Genomic DNA, 26553 nt, shown 5'->3' with positions numbered 1-26553 from the left:
GCCCAGATAATATCCACAAGACCCGTCCTCGCCATCCCACCCGAATCTATCCAATCAGCGTCCAGTCCATCCCGGATCCGAGCGATTTTATCAGACAGATACTGTACAAAATCCTCAGCACGCCCCTGCAAGGGGTCCTCCCGAGCCTCCTGTATAAACAGGGAGCGGGTCACCCTAAACAGGGTGGCTGGCCGATTATCTGCCGATGCGATAAGAGGAGAAAACTAGTTATGTTTTGCCGCTCTCATTGCCACTAGGTAGGTCAGAAGATGTGACCTCACTAGTGTTCGGTCGGGTTCGGAGAGGCTGGACCTCCAGGCGCTCTCTAGGCGACTTTTCTGGTGCTTCATCTCTCTCAGCTCCTCGTTATACCAAGGAGCTGGTCGAGTTCGTCGCTGGGTCAGAGGCCGCAAAGGCACGACGCGGTCCAAAGCCCCGGCCGCCGCCTCATCTCAAGCAGCGACCAGTTCTTTGGCCGAGCTGTGGGCTAAATCCCTCAGAAGAGGTCCAAGCTCCGTCAGAAACCTCTCTGGGTCCATCAGGCGCTGGGACGGAACCATCGAACCGGTTCCGTCTCCCTGCGGTGCGGTGCAGCGGTTCGAAAGTCTAGCTGAAGGAGTAAATGATCTGACCATGACAGGGGTTTAGATAGTAGCTCCCCTAACTCCAGATCATTTAGCCACTGTCCCGAGACGAAAATCAAGTCCAGCGTGTTACCCCCAATGTGTGTGGGACCGTTAACTACCTGGGTAAGGTCCAGGGCCGTCATGGAAGCCATGAACTCCTGAGCTGCCGTATAGTAGTACAAAGAAAATATTTACCTTTATTTGCTGAAAGCGTGCTTTGTATTGCTATTATTGTAATATCACTGATTAAATCATGCTGTATTTAAGTATAACTATAATACTCACTGCAATTTATTTTACTTATATATCACATTTAAAACATTCCAAATCTATCATAGACTTTTGGCAGTTTACACTATAAAGGGGATGTATAAAAAAAGTATGAAATTTAAAAGATCCACTGTAAAAGCGAAGTTATATTTAAAAATCACAATTTGTCCAATTCTTACAGTGAATTCCATCCAGAGAAAATGACACCAATTACATAATAAGTAAGAATGACAGCTTCCAGTTCTCTTCACATATTCATGGTGGGTCCTCAACTTGTGACTGATTAATTAAAAACTGAAATGCTGAAAGCTGGCACAGTTTACCCAAGATACTAGCAAAACTATACTTGTTGTAGGGAAAAATGCTGAAGTGATTCTTACATACAAGAAAGGGGCTGATGATGATTTAAAGAACTATTGTCCAATCTTTCAGTCATCTACAAGATTTCCATCAAGAAAATAGCAAAAATAATATCGAGAACATTAAATGATACACAGCCAAAAGAGCAGGGAGGATTCAAAAGTGGTTACAGCACAATGGATCACACCCAGGTTGTTCAGCAAGTCATTGAAAGGCAATGAGTACACCATGCCTCTGGGCATCGCTTTCATTGACTACGAAAAGACATTTGACTCAGTATTCCAACAAGCAATAATTAATGCACTGCTCAATCAAGGGGTAGACACTGTTTACATAAATTTACTGCAATAAATATATATGAAAAAAAATGGCAATAAGTTGCCTTAATTATCTTAAAATGGAAATCAACTTAGAACGAGGAGTACAAAAAGGGAATACAATATCATTTATCTTTTTCTCAGCCTGCCTTGAAGAAGTATTTTGCAAACCAGATTGGGCAACAGTTGGAATAAAAATCAAAGGTGTCTATTACTTTATTAAAGGTGCATATAACCTTATTACAAAAGTACTGTAAGGTCCAATAATATGCTTAAGCTCATAAATGCCAAAGAAGAAACTCAAACAGAGGCTTGAGTAAAATAGCATTTAATCTTGATCAAGCTTAAATGGTTAGCTGTTCCAAACACATACAAGATACTGTACATGCAGGGAAGAACTACAAACAAAAGAGGGAATCCGAATCCCTTTTATATTCTTTAGGAATGTCATAAATCTCCAATTCTGGCATCTTTGATTTGTGTATCCCTGGAATTTGGTTTGTATATCCCCTGAAATATTTGGTTTGTATATCCTCTGAAACAGGGTAGAGCCTCTTAATGAGCATCATCAGTGTTATCTCTTCCTGATCTTTTTCTTTGTGTTCACACTTGGCTATTTGGCCCCTTGGAATGGAGGGAACTCAAAAGATCAAAGATGAGGCTTCCGGTGGCTCCGCTTCGTTAATTCTGTGTGTTCTGTGTGTTCAGTTCTGTGTGATTCTGTAGAGCTGTTTAGACAGCGTTAATCTGCTGTCAACAGCTTGTAAATCTCTACCCTCGGGCAAAGAGGGGGAGGTGAGCATTCGGGCTGAAGTAGAGCCCCCAAGGAAAACCCCAGGAAGATTTCTGGTGGTTTGTTGGGAACGCTCCTTCTATAGCTCGAAAAAAGCTCCAGAATCCAGAACGCTTCTGCAAATGGCAGAACAAAACACAGCGTCCATCTCCGTGACTGATGGATTACTGAAGGATTGCTAACACGGACAGAGCCGAAAACAGGAGTGCTGGCATTTGATTGTAAGATGATTTTAACTCCCTGACAGAGAAGGTATTCGTATTCAAGAGTGGAGATGATGAAAGATGGCGTTTTGTGTATTGAAAGTGAAAGCTAAGCTAAGCGAAAGCTAAGGAAATGCTTATTACAATTGCTGGCGTGGAACCTTTAAGAAGAATATAACAAGATTTTTTTTTTAAAATGGAATTTTTTTTTAAATCTCTTTTTTTTATTATCTTTTTCTTACAGTGTTTAAGAAGAAAAGCTTATTGAATTTTTTTTTCTTTTTTTCTCTTTTTTTCTTCTTCTTGGTATTACTTAGTTTTAAAATGGCCTTTAAGCAAAGAGATTTAACCACTTCTAAAATATTGGAAATTTCTTCACTTCAGATACGGAAATTGAAAGAAGATATTAAAGACAGTCTAAGGAATTTTTTACACGAGCTTATGGAGGCTCATCTTTTAGAAATAGATCAAAAATTTAATGAAATGGAGAAAGAAATAGTGGATTTTAAAGGCTAATTAGAATTTAATTGTTATAATAATGGAAGTCCCGGGGGGTGGGGGGAGGAAGGGGAAGGGAGGGGGAGGGGGGATGAGGGTAGAAAATGGATTGACAGTTAATGTACAAAGATGATTGATGTATAATTAATGTAAGATCGGAGCTGCCTGGCTACCACTTCAGAATGATGAGAAAGAAGGAAGTAGAAGAAAGAAGGAGGTAGGAAAGAGAAGAGGAGGAAGAGGAAAGGAAGGAAGAGGGATAGAAGAGGGAGAAGAAAGGAGTAGGGAGGAAGGAGGAGAGGATGTAGATAAGAGAGGGGGAGGATGGTTGTGGAAAGTAGAAGAAGGTAGAGAAGGGAAGAGAGTTAAAGGAAGGGGGCAGGTCCGATTAATTGTATATGATGGTACATTAAATATGTTATTGGATATGAATGTTAAAATAAAACTTTTTTTAAAAAAAAAGATCAAAGATGAGACACATTCTTAGGCAGAATGGGGAGAGATAAGGCTCTTATCAAATGGTGGGGCATATAGTTTGACAAATGCTAGATACTTCACAAGAGACACCAATAACAGTCCAGGAAGTTAGTCAATGTGGCATGTTTGTGTTATAACTACAAAGGGCATAATATATATGTCAGTGTCACAGGAAACAAATATTTACAGCATGCAGGTATACAAAGACATTATATATCATATATATGTTTCAAGAAACAATTAGCAAGTTTCCACTAATTCTAGTATTTCAGTATATCTATTTTCTTACATTCCACCCTTTTTATTTAAACAATGGAATGCTTTCCATACTAGTGAATAACCTTATAATTCTATTCAGCATATAAATGGGAGCGCTTCTATGAGCATACATTCCAGCTTCTGCCCAGGTGGTCAGCCTTATACCTGAAATCTAGAGGCCAGTAAGCTTTCTCTGGTCTACTTACCATACACAGGTACACCCATACACATGTACCATACACAGGTACACCCAGTCCTGTTGTATGGGCAGCATATAAAAAGAAAAAATTGGTTTCACAGTTCCTAACACACATGCTTGATACCAGCAGCTAGGCAATCGCACATAGGCAAAATTTCCAATATAAGCCATTTGGAGCATGCCAATTAAGATTACCACATCCGTCCATAACCCACTCAGTCTAGTTATATTTTCAAATGGGTTACTAGGCTGTGTCAGGTTTCTATAAGAACAATCCCTTGCACATTTCCACAATCACAGTGTTGCACTATTCCAGTATCAGTTCACAAGTACAACAATAATAACAACATTCAGTGATACAGTTACAATCACAAAACCAAGACAATCTGTAGAGTGTGAAGCTACACAGCTGCGTTTAAAATCTTCAAATGGATTAAAAGAGGCCACCAATCAGGCCAGAAAGACAAAAATTGTTTTCTCCTGGAAGGAGAAAAATCTCAAACAACACTCACGCATATTATCATGACCACATTTTTGAAAACATTCATTCTCAGTTGGTCTCCAGAAATCACTTGGCACTTATTAAGTTCTTTCATCGGGCAAATTTCCCTCCCACCTGACGGAAATCTAAGGTGTTCAGAACTTGCTGTGCCAGCCAGTCTCAGATAAAATCCTTATATGAGTACATTAAACAATATAAATGAGACAAGAAAGAAAACCTTACAATGAATTTCCACCCTCTCCCCATAGTCTTTCTAGCTGTCTTCTGAAGATTGAAAAGAGTCTTTTGGTCATTACTTGTCCATTTCAGGGTGTCAGCCTCCGCTTTAATTAAGTGTATTTCTCCTACTAGATTATCTGACTGTTTTATTACCTTGTTAAAAGTTTGCTCTACTGAGTGTCTTACATGATTTATGGAGGAGGGGGGAGATTTTATGGTTTCCAGCGTTCGGCTGACATTGCATGTGTGGGGGAGGGAGACAGCCTTTTTAAACAGACGATGGAACTGTTTTGGCGCGTGAATGTAACGGCAGCTGCTTGGTTCACATTCCATCCAGAAGATTGACAGAGGGAGAATATCGGAAGTGAAACTACACGTGGCCGAGGAGGAAGATGACATTGGATTATTACTGTAGGGGAAGGTTCAGGAGAGAATATGACTCTGTGGTTTTGATTTACTTCCAGTTCCAGCTTAGCTTGTACTGCATACAGACTTGTTTGGTATAAATTACCAATTTCTTCAAAATGATGGAGTTGGGTCTTTATTTTCTCAAACACTGATCTGGGGCAGGCTGACATTAAGCTGGAACACACCCAAAAATCAGTCATCCCGGATCACAACCGAGGGGACTGAAAACTTTTTTTTTTCCTTAACGATGTCGGAGCATGAATGCGAAGCTGATGAGGAGCAGCTGGCAGACATCTCATCCCAGGACTATCTCAGAGGAGCTGATAAAGAATCTTTTCTGGGAAGAAAGCCAACCTCAGAAGATGAGCTGGAGGAGACAGGAGCAGCCTTGGCAGCCACATCGGGCCCTCCCAAATACTCAGGAATTTCTGCAGAGTGGCTGGAGAAACTACAAAGAGAAGACAGGAGAAGGCCAAACTGGATTTTAAAAGTTTCCAGACCCAGGGGAACTACAATCCGGAGTTACTAGACGTAAGCAAAAAGAAACTCTCTGCTTGGCAACAGGAGCAGCAAATTAAGGATGAATTACAAATTGCAGAAGCTGTCAGACTGTATCGTGAGGCGAAAGAGCGACAGAGATATCGTGAAAGGTATGAGGTCCCCACCCAAAAGCCCTGGAGAGGGAAGAAGTGAAACAGAAATTTTGATGGCCACCGGGGAGCAGCATACAGCAGAGAGATTCTGGAGGAACGAGAGCCTGAGCTGCGTTCTCCAGGAGCTGCAGATTTGGATATAGGGGTCAGGGGACCCCTACTGCACAAATGTTACCTTGCAGGAGGAAAAAACCTAAAATTCCCCCAATTCCCAGGAAGTTTGATGGAGACCCTAAGGAATTAGGTTTATTCCAGGCTATGGTGGACAGCCACATGCAAGAATGGGGTGAAGATTATTTGTCAGAAGCCTCTAAAGTGAGAAGCGTGACCCAAGTCTTGACTGGTAGGGCGGCTTCCTGGTATGTGACCTTGTACCAAGAGAATTCCCCTCTCCTGAGGAACTACCACCACTTTATGGCAGCCCTGAGAATGAGATTTGAGGACCCCTTGGCAGAGCAGAAGGCCAAGATTCGCATGAAGATTCGCATCAGACAAGGGAGGAGACCAGTGACTGTCTACAACCAAGAGTTCAGCGATCTGGTACCTCTCATGAGAGGGTGGTCGGAAGTGGCTCTTTTGGACATATACAAAGACGGCCTAAACGGGGATCTATATAAGTTGTGTAGAGCCCGAGCATCCCTGACTACCCTGCATGGCTGGTACACCCTGGCAGCAGAAATGGAGATAGACCTAGCCAAGGACCGCCTGCAAAGTGATTGTGGTTGGAGGCAAACCCCAACTCAGTTCCAGAGGGAACCGACCAAAGATTCTGTTGCAGCGGAGGGTGGGAAGAAGAAACCCACGGGCTGTTTCACATGTGGAAAAGAAGGCCACTGGGTGGCTGAGTGTTGTGTGAAGCTGCCGCCAAAGGCGACCCCTAGTGGCAAAAAACCAACGGCACAGGTGGAACCAAAACCACGAGAGGGCGCAGAGGGGAGCGGATGACGCCATGAACACTCCTCCCATCAAGGAGGAATTTGGAACTCCTTCCGGGTCAGATGACAGCGAGCCATCTTCGGAATCAGACGAAGATCTCCTGGTGAGTTTGAAAGGGGGGCCCCTTACCGTTCCAGTACAACTGTACGTCCCATCCTCAGGAATGCTAGCCCTCTTAGACTCTGGGTGTACCCGATGTATCAGAAGCCCCGAGGTGGTGGAGAAAATGGAACTAAGACTAAAAACATTGAGCAGGCCCATAGCCTTCTGCCAGCTAGATGGGTCGGTGGCGGGGGGAGGCCCAGCCCACTTTGTGACAGAACTGTTAGAGATGACCATAGAAGGCCACCAAGAAATCATAAACTTCATAGTGGCCCCAGGGATGGACCAGCCTCTCGTACTGGGTCTCTCGTGGCTCCGAAAATGGAACCCAAAAATAAACTGGAGAATAGGGGTGTTGCGACTCCACATAAAGGCGCAAAAGAAGGAGAAGATAATTTTAAAAACCCCTGACCCCGATCGCCCTGAGAAACTGGAGTCGATGTTTGAATGGCTAGAGGGGGAGGAAAAAATTCCTAAAGAGTACTGGGACCTACGAGAGGTTTTTAGTGAAAAGGCCTCTGATGTGCTGCCTCCCCATAGGCCCACAGACTGTGCAATAGCCATTCTACCAGGGGTGAAACTCCCAAAACCAAAAACTTACCCCATGACCCAGAAAGAATTGGGGGAATTACGGAACTTTATAGATAAAAATTTAGAGCGAGGATTCATTCAATCAGCTAGGCCTCGGGTTGCAGCCCCAGTCATGTTCCGGGAAAAGAAAGATGGCACCTTCTGCTTGATAGTTGACTATAGAAACCTGAACTATGTGTGCGTGGAAAATGTATACCCCATGCCTCTTATGAAAGACATGCTCGCCCACTTGGCCAAAGGAAAGTTCTTTACTAAACTGGACTTGCAAGAAGCGTATTACAGAGTACGCATAAAAGAAGGGGATGAATGGAAAATGGCGTTCAATTGTCCCCTTGGTTGCTTTCAATTCCGAGTCCTACCATTTGGATTGCAAGGAGCCCCAGCAGTTTTCATGCAGCTAACAAATGAAGTTCTCCATGAACATTTGCTTAAAGGGGTTCTTGTTTATCTTAATGACATACTTATCTACACTGAAACCATGGAGGAGCATGTGAAGCTAGTAAGAGCAGTACTTAAAAAATTACTGGCCGCTGAACTTTATGCAAAATTGTCTAAATGTGAATTCCATCAATCAAAAATCGATTATCTGGGATACCGTATTTCCTCTGACGGATTGGAGATGGACCCTGCCAAAGTCCAAGCAGTACTAGAGTGGGCACCTCCTTGCACCCCCAAACAGTTACAAAGTTTTCTGGGGTTTGCTAACTTTTATCGTCAGTTCATTCCCTCGTTTGCTGACATTGCCCTGCCAATCACCAATCTCCTCAAAACAAGAGGAAATATTAAACCCAAACTATCCTTACCACTGGAGTGGTCAATGGAGTGTCAGGCCACTTTTGAGAAGTTGAAGCGATTGTTTGCCGCCGAGCTGGTCCTCAAGCACCCTGACATGGAATCCCTATTCGTGGTTCAAGCAGATGCTAGCGACGTAGCAGTCAGAGCAGTTTTACTCCAAAACAATGCTAAAGCTGAGCTACAACCATGTGCTTACACATCTCAGAAACTCACTGAAACAGAGCAGAGATGGGCCATCTGGGAAAAAGAAGCTTTTGCAGTGCACTGGGCTCTCAAACATGGAGACAATTCTTGAGGGGCCAAACACCCTTTTGAGGTATGGACTGATCATAAACTTAGAAGCCCTAAAACTCCCAGAAAGCTATCTCCAAAACAAGCTCAATGGGCCCAATACTTTAACCGTTTTAATTTTTCCTTGCAATACATTCCTGGGGGAAAGAACTTTCTCACGGATGCCCTTTCCCGTTTACCTCAGTACAACAGTACTCGCAAGGAACTAGCACGCCCTATACTCCCAGTGCAACAATTAGCGGCTCCAGCAATTACTCGTAGCCAAGCACATACCGATCCAACGTTACCAGAAGATCTCACAAATTTGCTCAAAGAAGCCTTGAACAAGGACTGGTTTTTAGCCCATTCGCACGAGTGCATTCTTCGCGATGGATTAGCTTGGGTAGAGGCAAAGTTGTACGTTCCTGCATCTCTGAGGGAGGTCATACTTCTACGTTGTCATGATGCTAAAATGGTTGGACATTTTGGGTTCATGAAAACCTTACACCTCTTAAAAAAACAATTTTGGTGGCCATGACTTAAAAAGGACATTGAATCCTATATAGCGAGTTGCCCTGTTTGTGCATCAGCTAAAAGACCACCAGGAAAGCCTCCCGGTTTGCTGCAAACAGTAGCCCGGCCAGAAGCCCCATGGAAAGAAATATCCATGGATTTCATAGTGGACTTACCCGAAAGTGGAGGCAATACAGTGATTTGGGTGGTTACGGACCTGTTCTCCAAACAAGTGCACTTCATCCCATGTTCCAAAATACCTTCTTCAAAAACTCTGGCAAAGCTGTTTGTGCAACGTATCTACAGACTCCATGGAGTTCTGAAACAGATAATCTCAGATCGGGGTGTGCAATTCACTTCTCAATTTTGGAAAAAGTTTTTGCGGCTGATAGACTCCACCCAAGGATTAAGCTCCTCCCATCATCCTCAAACTAATGGCGGCTGTGAACGCTCGAACTCAGTACTAGAACAATATCAACGATGTTACATTAATTATCAACAAGATAATTGGGCAGACTTACTACCGTTTGCGGAAGTAGCTTACAATAATTCTGTTCATAGCAGCACTAGATTCACCCCTTTCAAAGTGGCTTCAGGTCAAGAATTTATCCCCATTCCCGAACTCCCTGAACAAAAGCCATCGATTCCGTCATTGGCTGAATGGATAGAGCAATTGCAAAGTACATGGAAAATTACATGCAAAGCAATTGACGATGCTCATCACACACACAAAAAACAAGCAGATAAAAAGAGAGTTCCTGAGAAAAAATTCCAAATAGGAGATAAAGTTTTCTTGTCTACTAAATATTTACAAACGACTCAGAAATCGAAAAAACTTGGACCCAAATATGTGGGGCCATTCCCCATCGTGAAAATCATTAATCCAGTAACTGTCCAACTAGAACTACCTAAATCTCTCAGAAGAATTCACCCAGTTTTCCACGTTAGCTTGGTCAAACCTGAACACACATCCCACCTTAGAGCTAATCTTACTAAGGCCCCTATACCTATCCTCATAAATGAGGAAGAACATCTTGAAATTAAGGAAATTCTAGACTCTAGAAAATATAGAAATAAAATCCAATATTTGGTAGCTTGGAAACACTTTCCTCTATCACAAGCTGAATGAGTTAACAAAGAAGATATTCGTGCCCCCAAAAAACTAGCACTGTTTTATAACAAATATCCTGATAAACCCTAACATTTCTTTTTCTTTTCCAGGACTAACGTCCTTTTTTCGAAGGAGGGCTGAATGAGCCTCCGCTTTAATTAAGTGTATTTCTCCTACTAGATTATCTGACTGTTTTATTACCTTGTTAAAAGTTTGCTCTACTGAGTGTCTTACATGATTTATGGAGGAGGGGGGAGGTTTTCACAGTTTCCAGCGTTCGGCTGACATTGCATGTGTGGGGGAGAGAGACAGCCTTTTTAAACAGACGATGGAACTATTTTGGCGCGTGAATGTAACGGCAGCTGCTTGGTTCACATTCCATCCAGAAGATTGACAGAGGGAGAATATCGGAAGTGAAACTACACGTGGCCGAGGAGGAAGATGACATTGGATTATTACTGTATGACCTCTAGTAGGGGGAGGGTTCAGGAGAGAATATGACTCTGTGATTTTGATTTACTTCCAGTTCCAGCTTAGCTTGTACTGCATACAGACTTGTTTGGTATAAATTACCAATTTCTTCAAAATGATGGAGTTGGGTCTTTATTTTCTCAAACACTGATCTAGGGCAGCCTGACACAGGGTCTTTTCTGTCATGTCAGGCTTGGGAAGGTCTGCTCCACTCTGGTTGCTGTGATGACTTTCAGTGGAGGCTGGATCCAAACTGAATTACTGGCTCAAATGGATGGAATGTCTCTTCTGGGGAAGCATTTGGAACCATGTGTTCTGCTCCCATAGGTTTGAGTCATCTCTGCAGGGCTAAAAGACATGAGAACAGGGTCCCCTCCTTCCTTTCTAGGCGAGGAAAGGCATTGTTGGAGGATTAGAGAGGGGGGGTCAAGTGGGGGAGGATAGATAGCTTGTGGGCAGAATTTGAAAAGAAACAACACATCAATATTGCAGGTACTAAACCGATAAACTGGTACAAAATGGGGATATCCCGTATGAGAAAAGGTAGCTGGATTCACATGCTTCAGGAAGGTGATGAACAGATAAAATCATTTAAACAAAAGTACAGAGAAGAAAGAAAGTTGAACTCTGTTCTTCACCCTGTCTAGGTAGCCAGACCAACCTGGGCGTCATTTCCTTCTTTTCAGCACTTTTAACTCTTTTTTAACCATTTAAAATTCATATCCCTAGGGATCAGACATTGAACAATTGCAAGTCATACACACACAAAAACAAGGACAAAGAGGAGATAACAGAACTGGGGGAAGGTTTACACACAAATCTCAGTTAAATTAGGGAAGGCACAAATCTTAACAAACATATCACATGGTTACATAGAAGACAGGGAAAAAGACAAACAACAAAAACTTCAACACCCTCCCTTTTATTCATGTATAGAACTTGTTCACTAACAAGTTTTACAAATCCAGTGTCAGTAACTTCCAAAAACAAATCACATATCTTAGCAAAATCAACATTTGCCTTACTTGCTCATACTTTTCTAACTCTTTCTTCTCACCTAACATTAAACCTTAATTTCAGCTAAATTAGTGCTTTAAGCTTCAAATTCAAAGCTTGATGTTACAGACCAACTTAACTTTCTACTTTCTTCCAAAACTTCTTCTCTTACCTTTTAGCACTCCCATCTATAAACAAATTAATCCCCTCATAGCACCAATATCAGATCACCCTTCAAATTCTCTTTCTACATCTTGTAATTTTCTAACTTCTCTCTGTAATAATTCCTAAAAAGGGCACATCTTGTGCTGCTAAAAAATAATACAAACAAACAAATAAAATACCATAGGGTGGGGTACCTTGACTCCAATTCAAAAAATAATGCACCCATACATAAAGACATAAAAGAAGGAGGTAAGAACAACAGCTTCAAAAACAAAACAAGCTAAATGAGGTATTTTGAGTTAATACTCTGAAATATATATATATATATATAGGTCTTTGGTTGTTCGGGTTTTCTCCCGTGTAAAATTGGAAATGTCTTGGCAACGTTTCGACGAAGTCTCATTCGTCATCTTCAGGCTTCAGCTTCGTGCTTCTGGGAGCAATGTGTGATCGTAGCTGTTTCTTCCTTTTAACTGCTAGTGGGGGTTTGAACTGATTGGGTGGGAGCTTGGCTGTGCTCTGATTGGATGGAGGTTTTTTGTGTGCTCTGATTGGCTGGGGGTGTGTCCTGTTTGGGTGGGGGCTTGGTTGTGCTCAATTTAGTCTGTGTTGCAGGGGGATTTGAGCTGGTGAGCTGCATAGCTGTTGTTTGGCTTTGTGGTGGTGCTACATCTTCATAGTGGGTGTCAGTCTGCTGCATGTATGGATTGGAGGGGTTTGAAATGGCTAATGTTGCAGCTGCGGTCTGGCTTCTGGTCCTTGGTCGTGCTTCATGATCAGTGTGGGTTTGGGTCTGCTTTCTGGGTGGATGTGGTGGTGACATCCTGTGTGGACCTCGTGAGTGTGGGTCTGGTGTCATTCCTCGTGTTAGGGACTCGTTTGTCAATAAGGGCGGGTTTCAAATGGCTGGTAGGCGGAGGTATCATCTCGTTTGTTCATGCTGTGTGGGCGTCTTTCTATCTCAATGGCTTCTCTGATTATTCTGTTGTTAAAGTGTTCAGTTTTGGCGATAGTTCTGGTCTTTTTAAAGTCAATATCATGTCCTGTGACTTTAAAGTGTTGGACCAGGGAAGAAGTTGGTTCCTCTTTTTTGACTGAGTTCTTGTGTTCTTCAATGCGTGCACTTATTCTTCTGTTGGTTTGTCCAATGTATGTGGTGGGGCAGGCGGTGCATGGGATTTCATATACTCCTTGATTTTCTAACTCAATTTTGTCTTTGGGGTTTCTTAGGATGGTGGATATTTTTCTGTTTGTGCAGAATGCTGTCTTGATGTTGTGTTTGTGGAGGATCTTGCTGATTCTGTCTGTGGTGCCTTTTATATATGGGAGGAGGGCTGTGCCGTTTTCTTGTTCTCTGTCTTGGATTTTAGTGGGGGGTTCTTTTTGGATTAGCTTGGTAATCTTATTTCTTTGGAATCCATTGGATGTTAGTACGTTAGTGAGAGTGTCTAGTTCGGTTTTTAGGTGTTGTTCGTCAGCTAAGCATTTTGTTCTGGAGATGAGTGTCTTGGCTACGGAGTTGATCTGTGCTGGGTGGTGGTGTAAGAGTGCGTGCAGATAGCGGCTTGTGTGTGTCCCCTCTCCCCCATTCTCTTTATAGAGGCGAAACCGATGAGGATGTGGGGGAAGAAGATTGTTTGTATTTTATTGTTTGTCTTGGTTTTTTTTTGGTTTTTTTTTTGGTTTTCTTATCGTTTTTTATATGTTAAATGTTGGTTATATGGGAGTTTAATGTTGGGTTTTGGGCACAGAAAGGAAGATGCGGGGATAGGATTGAAAAATTTATATTTTAAATGGGAATCATAAAAATAATGTCATGGAATGTGAAGGGTACAGGGAATCAGATTAAAAGAAGAAGATTGGAATTTAAGATTAAAAGAGATTTACCAGATATTTTATTTCTACAAGAAACCCATCAGAAATCTGAAGATTCAAATAGAATGTATATAAAAGGTATGCAAATATATGAAAAAGCATTTGGAACTTCAAAAGCCAGAGGAGTTGCAACACTGATATCAGATAGGGTGTATTTTGAAAAACACCAGGTAATTTTGGATGAGGATGGAAGATATGTAATAATTGTTGGAAATCTTAATGAGGAAAAAGTGACACTTGTTAATTTATATTTACGAATGAAAACAAAGAGAATTTCTTGAAAAATAACAAAATTTTGGAGAAGGAAAGTGTAGGGAAAGTAATTGTGGCTGGGGATTTTAATTTAATTAGAGATAAAATAGATAGTACTAACCCCACCCGCTGTGGAGGAGCAAATAAAATGGGGATTTTAAATACGTGGATGCTTCGAAACGGCGTGGTGGATGTGTGGTGGTGACATCCTGTGTGGACCTCGTGAGTGTGGGTCTGGTGTCATACCTTGTGTTTGGGTCTCGGTTGTCAATAAGGGCGGGTTTCCAAACGGCTGGTAGGCGGAGGTATCATCTCGTTTGTTCATGCTGTGTGGGCGTTTTCTATCTCAATGGCTTCTCTGATTATTCTGTTGTTAAAGTGTTCAGTTTTGGCGATAGTTCTGGTCTTTTAAAGTCAATATCATGTCCTGTGACTTTAAAATGTTGGACCAGGGAAGAAGTTGGTTCCTCTTTTTTGAATGAGTTCTTGTGTTCTTCAATGCGTGCACTTATTCTTCTGTTGGTTTGTCCAATGTATGTGGTGGGGCAGGCGGTGCATGGGATTTCATATACTCCTTGATTTTCTAACTCAATTTTGTCTTTGGGGTTTCTTAGGATGGTGGATTTTTTTTGGTTTGTGCAGAATGCTGTCTTGATGTTGTGTTTGTGGAGGATCTTGCTGATTCTGTCTGTGGTGCCTTTTATATATGGGAGGAGGGCTGTGCCGTTTTCTTGTTCTCTGTCTTGGATTTTAGTGGGGGGTTCTTTTTGGATTAGCTTGGTAATCTTATTTCTTTGGAATCCATTGGATGTTAGTACGTTAGTGAGAGTGTCTAGTTCGGTTTTTAGGTGTTGTTCGTCAGCTAAGCATTTTGTTCTGGAGATGAGTGTCTTGGCTACGGAGTTGATCTGTGCTGGGTGGTGGTGTAAGAGTGCGTGCAGATAGCGGCTTGTGTGTGTCCCCTCTCCCCCATTCTCTTTATAGAGGCGAAACCGATGAGGATGTGGGGGAAGAAGATTGTTTGTATTTTATTGTTTGTCTTGGTTTTTTTTGGTTTTCTTATCGTTTTTTATATGTTAAATGTTGGTTATATGGGAGTTTAATGTTGGGTTTTGGGCACAGAAAGGAAGATGCGGGGATAGGATTGAAAAATTTATATTTTAAATGGGAATCATAAAAATAATGTCATGGAATGTGAAGGGTACAGGGAATCAGATTAAAAGAAGAAGATTGGAATTTAAGATTAAAAGAGATTTACCAGATATTTTATTTCTACAAGAAACCCATCAGAAATCTGAAGATTCAAATAGAATGTATATAAAAGGTATGCAAATATATGAAAAAGCATTTGGAACTTCAAAAGCCAGAGGAGTTGCAACACTGATATCAGATAGGGTGTATTTTGAAAAACACCAGGTAATTTTGGATGAGGATGGAAGATATGTAATAATTGTTGGAAATCTTAATGAGGAAAAAGTGACACTTGTTAATTTATATTTACCGAATGAAAAACAAAGAGAATTTCTTGAAAAAATAACAAAAATTTTGGAGAAGGAAAGTGTAGGGAAAGTAATTGTGGCTGGGGATTTTAATTTAATTAGAGATAAAATAGATAGTACTAACCCCACCCGCTGTGGAGGAGCAAATAAAATGGGGATTTTAAATACGTGGATGCTTCGAAACGGCGTGGTGGATGTGTGGAGAGAGGTCAAAGGAATTGAAAGAGTATATACTTTTTTCTCTAAGATATATAATACATATTCTAGAATTGATTATATTTTTCTTTCTAAAGACTTGTTGAATAATGTGGATAAGGTAGATGTGGGAATTTTTAAAGATTCTGACCATGCAGAAGTTATGGTGGATTTAGATTTTAATTTTGAGAAAAAAAGAAGCTATTGGAGATATGAGGAGAAACTGTATAAAAATGAAAAGGATAAAAAATGGATACTTAAAAAATTGGAGGAAAGTTGGAGATTAAATGATAATGGGGAGGTTAAATTTGAAATTGTTTGGGATGCGATGAAAGCGGTGTTTAGAGGGGAGAGTATTAAATTATCAAGTAGGAAATATAAAAATTATAAAATTAAAATGGAAAGAGATAAAAACCAGATTAAAGAATTGGAAAATCAATTTTTGCTTACTAAAGACTTGCTAATTGTTTCTTGCAACATATATATGATATATAATGTTTTTGTATACCTGCATGCTGTAAATATTTGTTTCCTGTGACACTGACATATATATTATGCCCTTTGTAGTTATAACACAAACATGCCACATTGACTAACTTCCTGGACTGTTATTGGTGTCTCTTGTGAAGTATCTAGCATTTGTCAAACTATATGTCCTACCATTTGATCAGAGCCTTATCTTTCTACATCCTGCCTAAGAATGTGTTTCATTTTTGATCTTTTGAGTTTCCTCCACTCCAAGGGGCCAAATAGCCAAGTGTGAACACAAAGAAAATGATCAGGAAGAGATAACACTGATGATGCTCATTAAGAGGCTCTACCCTGTTTCAGAGGATATACAAACCAAATTCCAGGGGTACACAAATCAAAAATGCCAGAATTGGAGATTTATGACATTCCTAAAGAATATAAAAGGGATTCGGATCCCCTCTCTTCTTTGTAGTTCTTTCCTGCACATATCTTGTATGTGTTTGGAACAGCTAACCATTTAAGCTTGAACAAGATTAAATGTTATTTTACTCAAGCCTCTGTTTAAGTTTCTTGTTTGGCATTTTTGAGCTTAAATTTACATTTTTGGCGCCCAATGTGGGGCTTAAAGGCAATGCTTTTCTTTGAGATGGCTACATTTCACCTCCCACAATACTGAACCCCATTGAGGTTCAGCAGGCCTTCAACACAATGGGCAGGAAAAACTGGCATGGGCTACAGACAATGTCAAAGAGCGCTCCCAGTAAGTTTGAACTGGTGACGTTCGCCTGGCTGGATGCCAGCAGATCCTGATTCCAGCCAGACCTGAACGCCCCATTGAGGCTTGAATTGGGTATTGTGGAAGAATGTACTCTGCTAGGTAAGTAGAAAATTTGATGGTGGGGGGGAAGAGGAGAGTGTTGCTTTTGTGTGCATGAATGAGAGGATGGAAAGTCCTACTAGAGGTTTGCCCTCCAAGTGAAAGCGGAGATCCAATCTGCAGTTCTGATTATTCACGAGAAGATCAGCCAGAGCGGATCACGTTGAAAGGCAAGTGACTGATGGAATAAAAGTCTGCAGTGCAGGGGTGGGTTCTGGCCAAAACTCTTGAGCTTAAAAGAGGAGCCCAAGAAATCCTTTTGGAAAGGAGAGTTTTGTCACTTTGGCCTAGGAAGCGCCTGAGAAACCCCCCTCACTGAGACAAACTCCCTTACAAAAAAGGGGAGGGTTTTAACCAATTCAAAAACCCCTGATGGAAAAAGCCTGAAAAATTCTTGAGGGAAAAGAAGGGTCTTTGACTAGAACTCCGAGCTGTCCCCAGCCCGAGAAATTCTTTTTTGGAAAAAGAAGAGTGTGGCCAGACCCCGAGCTTGAGGCAGGACAATCCCTTTAGAAAAAAACAAAACAATGGGCAACCATACTGTTAGCCTGTTGGGACAAGTAATCTCATTGGAAGAGTAGAACCATGTTCTCCTCTAGACTGTGTATTGATTCATTGGGACATGTTGAAATCCATCATAGCAATCAAAAGTTGCTTTTAAAAAGGAAAAGCTGAAAACCCTCTGTAAATCCATCTGGCCAACTTACTACATTGGTCCTAATGTAAGAACCTGGCCTCCAGAAGGCAGCTTTGATTTAGATCTTATCAACAAATTTACTGATTTTTTTGGCTACCATCAAGCGAACCGAAGAGGAGCTCTGTTGATTTTTTTTTTCAATCTCCTTTATCAGCCAGACATTCAGAGAGTGTGTGGGCTCACTCCAACATCCTCTTCTAAAATTTGCCCCCTCGTCACTTTTGAAAAAAGAAACAAACTAGAAAAAAGTGACTGAAGTGGAAGAAGAGTTTCCCCCATTATATTATGCTGTTCCCCATTCCCCTAATGCAAATGCTATGCCTTTACTGGCTCAAGTGCCTCCTGCAGCACCCCAACCTGCTTTTCAGGAACAGGCGCTTCCAACAGCACCTCAGCCCGCTTGATTTGGTACTGCCATCAATACCACAGCTGTCCCAGCCTGCTTCACAGGATTCAGCACCTCAAGCAGCTCAATCTTTGTATCGGATCAGTTCAATTGGAAAGTGGGACTTCCACTTTTCATGGAATTCCCCAAAGCTATGTAGAACTTGTTCAATGTGTGATGGCCACTCATCGACCTAATGCGCCTGACATTTTTACTCTCCTGTTGGCACTTCTGTCTACTTAGGAAAAACAATTCTTAAGGCCACCATGGCACAGTATAAGGCTGCTAGATAGAGAACATGGCATTCAAACTAATCACAATGCCCAAGCCTTATGGCCAAAACCCCTGGTTCCTTTTAGTCTCAGCTATGAGGTCGACCCCAACACAGAACAGGGTGCCCTCATCCTCCTAGAGCCAGTGATTTTAAAACTGGGTGTCCCAAAAACAGTAAACTTCCACTGCGTTCATCAGATCCTTCAAAATCCCAAGGAATCCCCCACTGACTGTATGTGTCTGTGTAATTATTTTCAGACCTGGATGAAGGATGAAACCCTAAAAAAAATTAGAAAATGGAGCTCATTGGCTTGTGAAAAAACTCCCTGAAATAATTGTAATGATTGGTTTGCATGAAATGTGAGTGTATATGAGTGCATGAGAAATTGTTTCTGCAAGCAGCCTGATTGCAGTGTGTTGCAAGGAAAAGAAATAGAGAAACTCATTTTCTCTAATTCTCAAAATGTGCTGAGGGAAGAAAAGGTGTGAGATTTCTGTGTTGTCTTTTGGATTTTTTTTCTCTCTCTCTGTCCTCACTAGCTCATCTTAACTAACCTTCCCCCCCCCCACTCTCACTCTCTGTTGAGCCAGGTTGGGGGTGGGCAAAGGAGGGGGGAGTTATAATAGCTAGATATTGGAAATTGGATGTGATTTTTAGAATAGAAGAGTGGAATTCTGAAATGTGGAAATTAGCCTTAAATGATAAAATGACATGTGATATTAAAATTAGAAGTGGTGTGTATAAAGAAGATATTTTCTGGAAGACTTGGAAACCATTCGTGGACTATGCGCTTGGAAAATTGGACGCTTCGGTACCTGTACCTCGAGAACGTGGATTTTGGCAATCATGAGGATATATCCGAAGACCCAAATCTTCCTTTGTTTTTATGTATAGCACAAGGGTGTAATAATGTATTTTCTTTTTTGTTTGTTGGAAAAAAGTAATTAAAAAAAAAAAAGAAACAATTAGCAAGTTTCCACTAATTCTTCCTACTTAAGATTTGCAGATTATATTGTTTGTTTTCAACCGCCCAATTGGCATTTTCAGAAAAAGAAACTCCTGGGACATAATTTTACAAAGAATATAATACTTTACTGAAAAACTACATTGGCACAGAAATGAAACCAGTTCTGGATTTCCCGTGCAAATGCAAGCATAGTTATTTCCTCTGAGTCACCCATAGTCCATTACATCTGCCAATCACTTCTGTTCATTTTATGAGAAAACAGCTAGCCACGCTCTGAGTCCTTGAAAACTTCCAGAGATGCCTCAGTTGCTTAGATACCATCCCTCCACCTTTGCATTCCATTCTACCACTGCCTCCCTTTTTTTTTTTTTTTGTCAAATTGTGAGAGAAGAAGAAAATGTAGGTGAAAGGATGAATCAATCTTGACAGTTCTGACAGTTCTCTTCTCACAAGACCTAACCCTAACCCATAAGAGCTACAAAGATATATAAGAGCTGCACAAAGCAGGAAAACCATTTGGCTTAAAAATAAACCTGAAAATGAGAGGTTATGTTTAATAAATTAACCAAAGAAAGAAATCTTGTTATATCTGGAGAAGAACTAGATGTAGTAGACTACTATATATACCCTGGCCAATGGATCTCAGTGGAGGGTAATACAATAAAGGAAATTGAATGACATATTAAATGGGGTTGGCAGGCATTCGGCAAGTTAAGCATAATTTTCAAGAACCTCCCACTCTGCCTGAAAAGTTTTTGATCAATGTGTGCTACCTACTCTAACATATGTCAGTGAAGCATGGAACTAAACTCACAATCGATACAAAAGCTAAGAGTGGCGCAAAGAGCCATGGAAAAATACATGCTCAGCATTACAAGACAAGATAGAAAGACCTGCACTTGGATTAGAGAACAAACAAAAGTATATCGTATCATCAAGAGAATAAAAGAATGGAAATGGAAATGGAAATGAGCTGGTCACATAGCAAGAAGAACTGATGGCAGGTGGACCAAGGCAGTCATAGAACGGATCCCACTTGATAAAAAGCATCCATGAAAGAGATGTAAAACAAGATGAATCAATGACATCAGCAAGTATTGTGGGCCCATTTGGCAAAAGACAGTTTAGGACACCTTGGAAAGAGGTCTTCATCCTGCAGTGGATAAACAATGGCTAAAATGATGATGATGACTTAGAAACTGTTCAAAGTGATGACAGACACTCCCCCAAAAGGTACTTACAACTGCCATTCCAAACCCCTGTGTGGTCACATAATGGCATTTCAAGTCTGCTATTTATCGCTGCTTGCAGCATCTCAGTTATATAACTGCAGTTTGCACCCCGTAGTGAACAAAGGGTTTGTTTAACAAACACAGTACCTGCTGTGGATTCACTTAATGACCATGGTAATTTGCTTAATGATTACAAAAAAAAGTTGTAAAATCAGGTCTATCACCTGATGATCTGCCTTACGATTGTCATGGCTTACTACTGTACTGCGCAAGCTCAATTATACTAGTAAGTGGAGAACTATCTATACACAAATCCAGAGGCAATTGCAGGGTAACTGCAGGTAACTAATTATTTGAGAGACAAATGTGTACTAGGCAGTGCTGCACTAGTTTTTTGGGGGGAACAAATCCAGTCATTGGTCATAGGACAATCAGTGGCAACCGGAACTCTCTCTCAGACATGTTTAAGGAAGCAGCCCTATTGACCAGCCAGAATGACCTATTTTAAGTGTTGTAGACCTCCAAGATGCTAGAGTGAAGCATATTGAGAACTGTTTGTCTATGGACTTCAAATTATTGATTCCTATTTAACTGTAAGTTCTTGTATTAATGCCTTCACAAACAGGCATTCTTCTGAGAGCACAGTTTGGTTCATCATAATGTACTGAATTAAAATAGTCTGGTGTCATGAAATTAAGAAATAAGATATCTCCATATAAAACAGCAGCTAAATTCATGCAGGATTCAAATTTAGACTACATAATGATGTAATTGTAAAGCAACTTGTTAACTGAAACCTGAACAATCTTATTAGAATTAAAATTTATTTCATGTGGTATGCCTTTTTAAAATCTTCTTCCCAATGTTTCTGCTAAAACTCTTTGCACATGTGTTTTCACACATGTGTGTAAATAAAATGTAGCATGTTTGAAAACCGTGCACATGCTCTGTGTTATTTCAAAATTGAAAAGTTTAAGAGATCCAGGACAAGAACGAAATTAATTCCTTTGTGATATGATCAGACAAGCTCTATTAATACAAAAATATTGTAGTTTCTTTCTATTGTATAAAATATAAAATATGTTAGAAAAACCAAAACTGGGGAAAGCTGCCCATAAGAACATGGACAGCCAACTTTTTCTATTATTTTATAGAATCTACCTGTCCCTCTGTCTAGCTACCTGCTCATTTGTAATCTTTTTCCAGAGATAATACCAACAACAGAGAAATCAGATTCTGTAGGGGCTTGTTGTGATGCTCAACTATAATAATCTTACCTGACTACTGGAGTCTCCAGACAAAAGACATAAGTGTGGCACCAGTTTGCTGAGAATTAGTGAGTGTGCACCATAACTAAGAAAACAAAACAAAAATGCAACAAGATTAGTTTTCCCCTATCATGTAAAGAATCAATAACATCAACCAATAACAGTTGTATTATCTAATTATTAAAACCTTATGTTTGGAAACATGAGGAATGAAGTAGTTAAAATCCTGTTTTCAGTTTAGAATCTTAAAATAGTACAAAATTTCAGAAAATGTCTCAGCATTAACATAATTTAAGAGCTTTTTCATAAAATTAAAATACATACGCATTTAATGTTGCAACAAGACACAGACACACGCCTTCTCGTGAACGATAGTTCTTGTGTTTAAAGCCAGCAGCAAGCCGCTCCCAAATGAACTAATAAGAAATAAAAGATAATAATGGATATTTAACACTAAATATGTAGTAGCTATTATAAATTAAAATCCAGTTTTATAAATATCCGAACAAAGTAATTGTAGTTGAAGACATAAATGTTTCCTCTAAATTTTTCTTTGTTAAACTAGATCTTCTCATTGTGGTTTCCATGCAATATTCAGAACAGTTCTGAATTTCTTTACAATAGATTTGGAATGTACAAATTACAACTTGATGTATTTATTGCGCACGTTTATGCTCCTATTTCTGTCCATTGTCTAATTTCAATGCTGGTTGTAATCTTCAGTGAGCTTGTGTGATATCTCTGGATCATTCTTCTATAATAAATAATTTGATTTACATGCATTTGCTTCCACGTATATTTTTTCACCATTAATCTGCCCTTATTCGTTTTTTATTTTTATCTTTATGATTCTGGACTTCCTAGGGGCTTTGCTATATCACAGCAGCTAATGCTATAAACATGAAGCTCACAAGACTAGGTTGCTTTGAAATACCACTGCAAATTTTTTTTAGCAACTACTCCCTTTAGCTGCAATGCTGCCATTATACTCTCTGCTGTTCAGCAGACATTCAGAAGAAAAAGGTTGCCTAGCAACTGCTGCAGAGTGAGCAATAGCACATTTCTTAGACTGCAGCATTTTCTGACTTATATCATCCCAGTATTTAAATCATGCTGAAACAGAAACACAGTCTTTCATGTATACTTGGACTACATTAGCCTTTGCTAACATTGCTCTTAATTTTTAAAATATGTTTTTAAAATAAATACAGATAGAGTACTATTATCTGTGTGTATATATTCCAAAATAACTTCAGTGCTCAGCATTCAATGCCATCATTCCAAATATTCTAACTAAACTAAATCAGGTAGCTGACCACACTTGTAAATGGATCATAAGCTTCCTAACAGACAGGAAGCAGCAGGTGAAGCTAAGCAAAATCATATCAGATACCTGTATAATTAGAGCTTTGTGCTCTCTCCACCTCTTCTCTCTATACACCAATGACTGCATCTCAAAAGATCCCTCTCTTAAAAAACTGAAGTTTGCAGATGATACAACAGTGATTGGTCTCATTCAAGACAACTATGAATCTGCCTACAACTAGCCTTGAGATGCAACTCGAACAATTTTGAACTAAACACCTCTAAACAGAAGAAATGGTGATAGACTTTAGGAGAAACCCTCCTATACTATCACTTCTTACAATACTAGACAATACAGTATAAACAGTAGAGACCTTCAAATTTCTAGGTTCTACCATATCTCAAGACCTAAAGTGGACAGCTAACATCAAAAACGTCATCAAAAAAGCACAACAAAGAATGTTCTTTCTGCATCAACTCAGAAACCTCAAACTGCCCAAGAAGCTGCTGATATAGTTCTACAGAGGAATTATTGAGTCTGTCATCTGCACCTCTATAACTGTCTGTTTTGGTTCTTCAACCCAACAAGACAGACACAGACTTCAGAGGATAATTAGAAAAAAGCAATGCTACCAACCTGCCTTCCACTGAGGACCTATATATTACACGAGTCAAAAAGAGGGCTGTGTAATCTACAGATTCCTCACATCCTGGACATAAATTGTTTCAACTTCTACCCTCAAAATGACGCTATAGGGCACTGAACACCAGAACAACTAGACAGAAGGGCAGTTTTTCTCCAAATGCCATCACTCTGTTAAACAACTAATTCCCACAACATTGTCAAATTATTTACTAAGACTGTATTACTATTATCCTTCTCATCCTTCCTATTACCTATCTCCTCCCACTTATGACTATAACCTTGTTGCTTGTATTTCTACAATTTATATTGTTTTGTTTCCTAGTATGATTTGATTGCTAGAATAGAATAGAATAGAATTTTTATTGGCCAAGTGTGATTGGACACACAAGGAATTTGTCTTGGTGCATATGCTCTCAGTGTACATAAATAAAAATAAAAAAATAAAAAGATACGTTCATCAAGGTACAACATTTACAACACAATTGATGGTCAATATATCAATATAAATCATAAGGATTGCCAGCAACAAGTTATAGTCATACAGTCATAAATGGAAAGAGATTGGTGATGGGAACTATGAGAAGATTAATAGTAGTGCAGATTCAGTAAATAGTCTGACAGTGTTGAGGGAATTATTTATTTAGCAGAGTGATGGCCTTCGGGAAAAAACTGTTCTTGTGTCTAGTTGTTCTGGTGCGTAGTGCTCTATAGCGTCGTTTTGAGGGTAGGAGTTGAAACAGTTTATGTCCAGGATGCGAGGGATCTGCAAATATTTTCACGGCCCTCTTCTTGATTTGTGCAGTATACAGGTCCTCAATGGAAGGCAGGTTGGTAGCAATTATTTTTTCTGCAGTTCTAATTATCCTCTGAAGTCTGTGTTTTTCTTGTTGGGTTGCAGAACCGAACCAGACAGTTATAGAGGTGCAAATGACAGACTCAATAATTCCTCTGTAGAACTGAATCAGCAGCTCCTTGGGCAGTTTGAGCTTACTGAGTTGGCGCAGAAAGAACATTCTTTGCTGTCCTTTTTTAATGATGTTTTTGATGTTAGCTGTCCATTTTAGATCTTGCGATATGATAGAACCTAGAAATTTAAGGGTTTCTACTGTTGATACTGTGTTGTCTAGTATTGTGAGAGATGGAAGTATGGAAGGGTTTCTCCTAAAGTCTACCACCATTTCTACAGTTTTGCGTGTGTTCAGATTGTTTTGGTTGCACCACAAGGCTAGTCGTTCAACCTCTCGTCTATATGCGGATTCGTCATTGTCTCGAATGAGACCAATCACTGTTGTGTCATCTGCGAACTTCAGTAGCTTAACAGATGGATCATTGGAGATGCAGTCATTGGTATACAGAGAGAAGAGAAGTGGGGAGAGCACACAGCCTTGGGGGGGCCCTGTGCTAATTGTACAGGTATTTGATGTGATCTTGCTTAGCTTCACCTGCTGCTTCCTGTTTGTTAGGAAGCTTGTGATCCACTTACAAGTCTGTTCCGGTACCTGTAGCTGGTTTAGCTTAGTTAGAAGAATGTCTGGAATGATGGTATTGAATGCTGAACTAAAGTCTACAAAAAGGATCCTTGCATAGGTCTTTGGAGACTCAAGATGTTGTAGGATGTAGTGCAGAGCCATATTAACAGTATCATCTGTTGATCTGTTTGCTCCGTATGCAAACTGCAAGGGGTCTAACAGCGGATCCATGATGGTTTTCAAGTAGGAAAGCACTAGCCTTTCAAAGGTTTTCATGACTACAGATGTTAGAGCAACTGGTCTGTAGTCATTCAGTTCCTTGATGGTGGGCTTCTTCGGCACTGGGATGATGGTAGAGCATTTGAAGCAAGAAGGAACATAACACATCTCTAGTGATTTAATGAAAATATGGGTGAAGATGGGGGCCAATTGGTCAGCACAGACTTTTAAGCAAGAAGGAGTTATCTTGTCTGGGCCTGGAGCTTTTCCTGGCTTTTGTCTGTGAAATAGGTCCTGCACTTCTTTTTCTGTGATCACTAGGGGTTGTGAACCCAATGAAATGGGGTCAGTTGTAGGAGGCTTGGCTGTTGTTGGTGTGTCTGAGATGGGGGTTGTGGAGATAGGTGGCTGTAGTTTCCTTTCAAAGTAAGACTCATTCAGGTCATCTGCCAGTTGTTGATTACCTTCAGCCTGGGAAGGAGGTTTGCCATAGCCAGTGATATTTTTAAGAGTTTTCCACGTTTGCTGGTTCATTTGCTGAAAACTGATTCTTTAGCTTTTCAGAGTAGCTTCTTTTTGCTGCTCTGATCTCCCTTGTTAGTGCATTTCTGGCCTGATTGTACAGCATTTTATCACCTTTTCTGTAGGCTTCCTGTTTGGAATGTCTTAGCTGCTTAAGTTTAGGTGTGAACCAAGGTTTGTTGTTACTGTATATTCGCAAGTTCCTTGTAGGTACACATAGGTCTTCACAGAAGCTGACATATGATGTTACAGTATCTGTGAGTTCATCCAGGTCTGCAGAGGTATCTTTAAAAATATTCCAATCAGTGCAGTCAAAACATACCTGTAGCTTTAAATTTGATTCCTCCGTCCAGGTCTTCACTGATTTAATTATTGGTTTTGTGGCTTTAAGTCTTTGCCTGTAAGCAGGTACAAGGTGAATCATGCAATGATCAGAGTGTCCTACAGCTGCACGTGGTAAAGACCGATAAGCATCTTTTAGTGTTGTGTAGCAATGGTCTAGAGTATTCTTGCCTCTGGTGGGACAATTGACATGCTGAAAGTATTTTGGTAGCTCTTTCCTTAAGTTTGCCTTGTTTAGATCTCCCAAAACAATGGCCAGTGAATCAGGGTGTTTGGCTTCAGCCTCCATGATTTGGTCAGCTAGAGTTCGTAATGCCTTGTTAAC

General features: G+C 40.3%; 1 protein-coding gene across 2 annotated transcripts in view; it reads right to left on the bottom strand.

Annotated features, from left to right (window-relative positions):
• The window catches only part of CLASP2 (cytoplasmic linker associated protein 2), a 425149-nt gene that overhangs the window by 378928 nt on the left and 19668 nt on the right, over positions 1-26553 (bottom strand). For both annotated transcript variants that reach the window (XM_058184362.1, XM_058184359.1), the window contains 2 exons: positions 22050-22141; positions 21735-21810 (listed from right to left, as the gene is read on the bottom strand). In XM_058184362.1, coding sequence (XP_058040345.1) covers positions 21735-21810; positions 22050-22141 — 168 coding nt within the window. The remainder of the gene's footprint in view (positions 1-21734; positions 21811-22049; positions 22142-26553) is intronic.

Source organism: Ahaetulla prasina, chromosome 4 (genome assembly GCF_028640845.1).
Source record: "Ahaetulla prasina isolate Xishuangbanna chromosome 4, ASM2864084v1, whole genome shotgun sequence".
In the NCBI taxonomy this organism is placed as follows: domain Eukaryota; kingdom Metazoa; phylum Chordata; class Lepidosauria; order Squamata; family Colubridae; genus Ahaetulla; species Ahaetulla prasina.
This window is presented reverse-complemented; position numbering and strand designations above follow the sequence as displayed.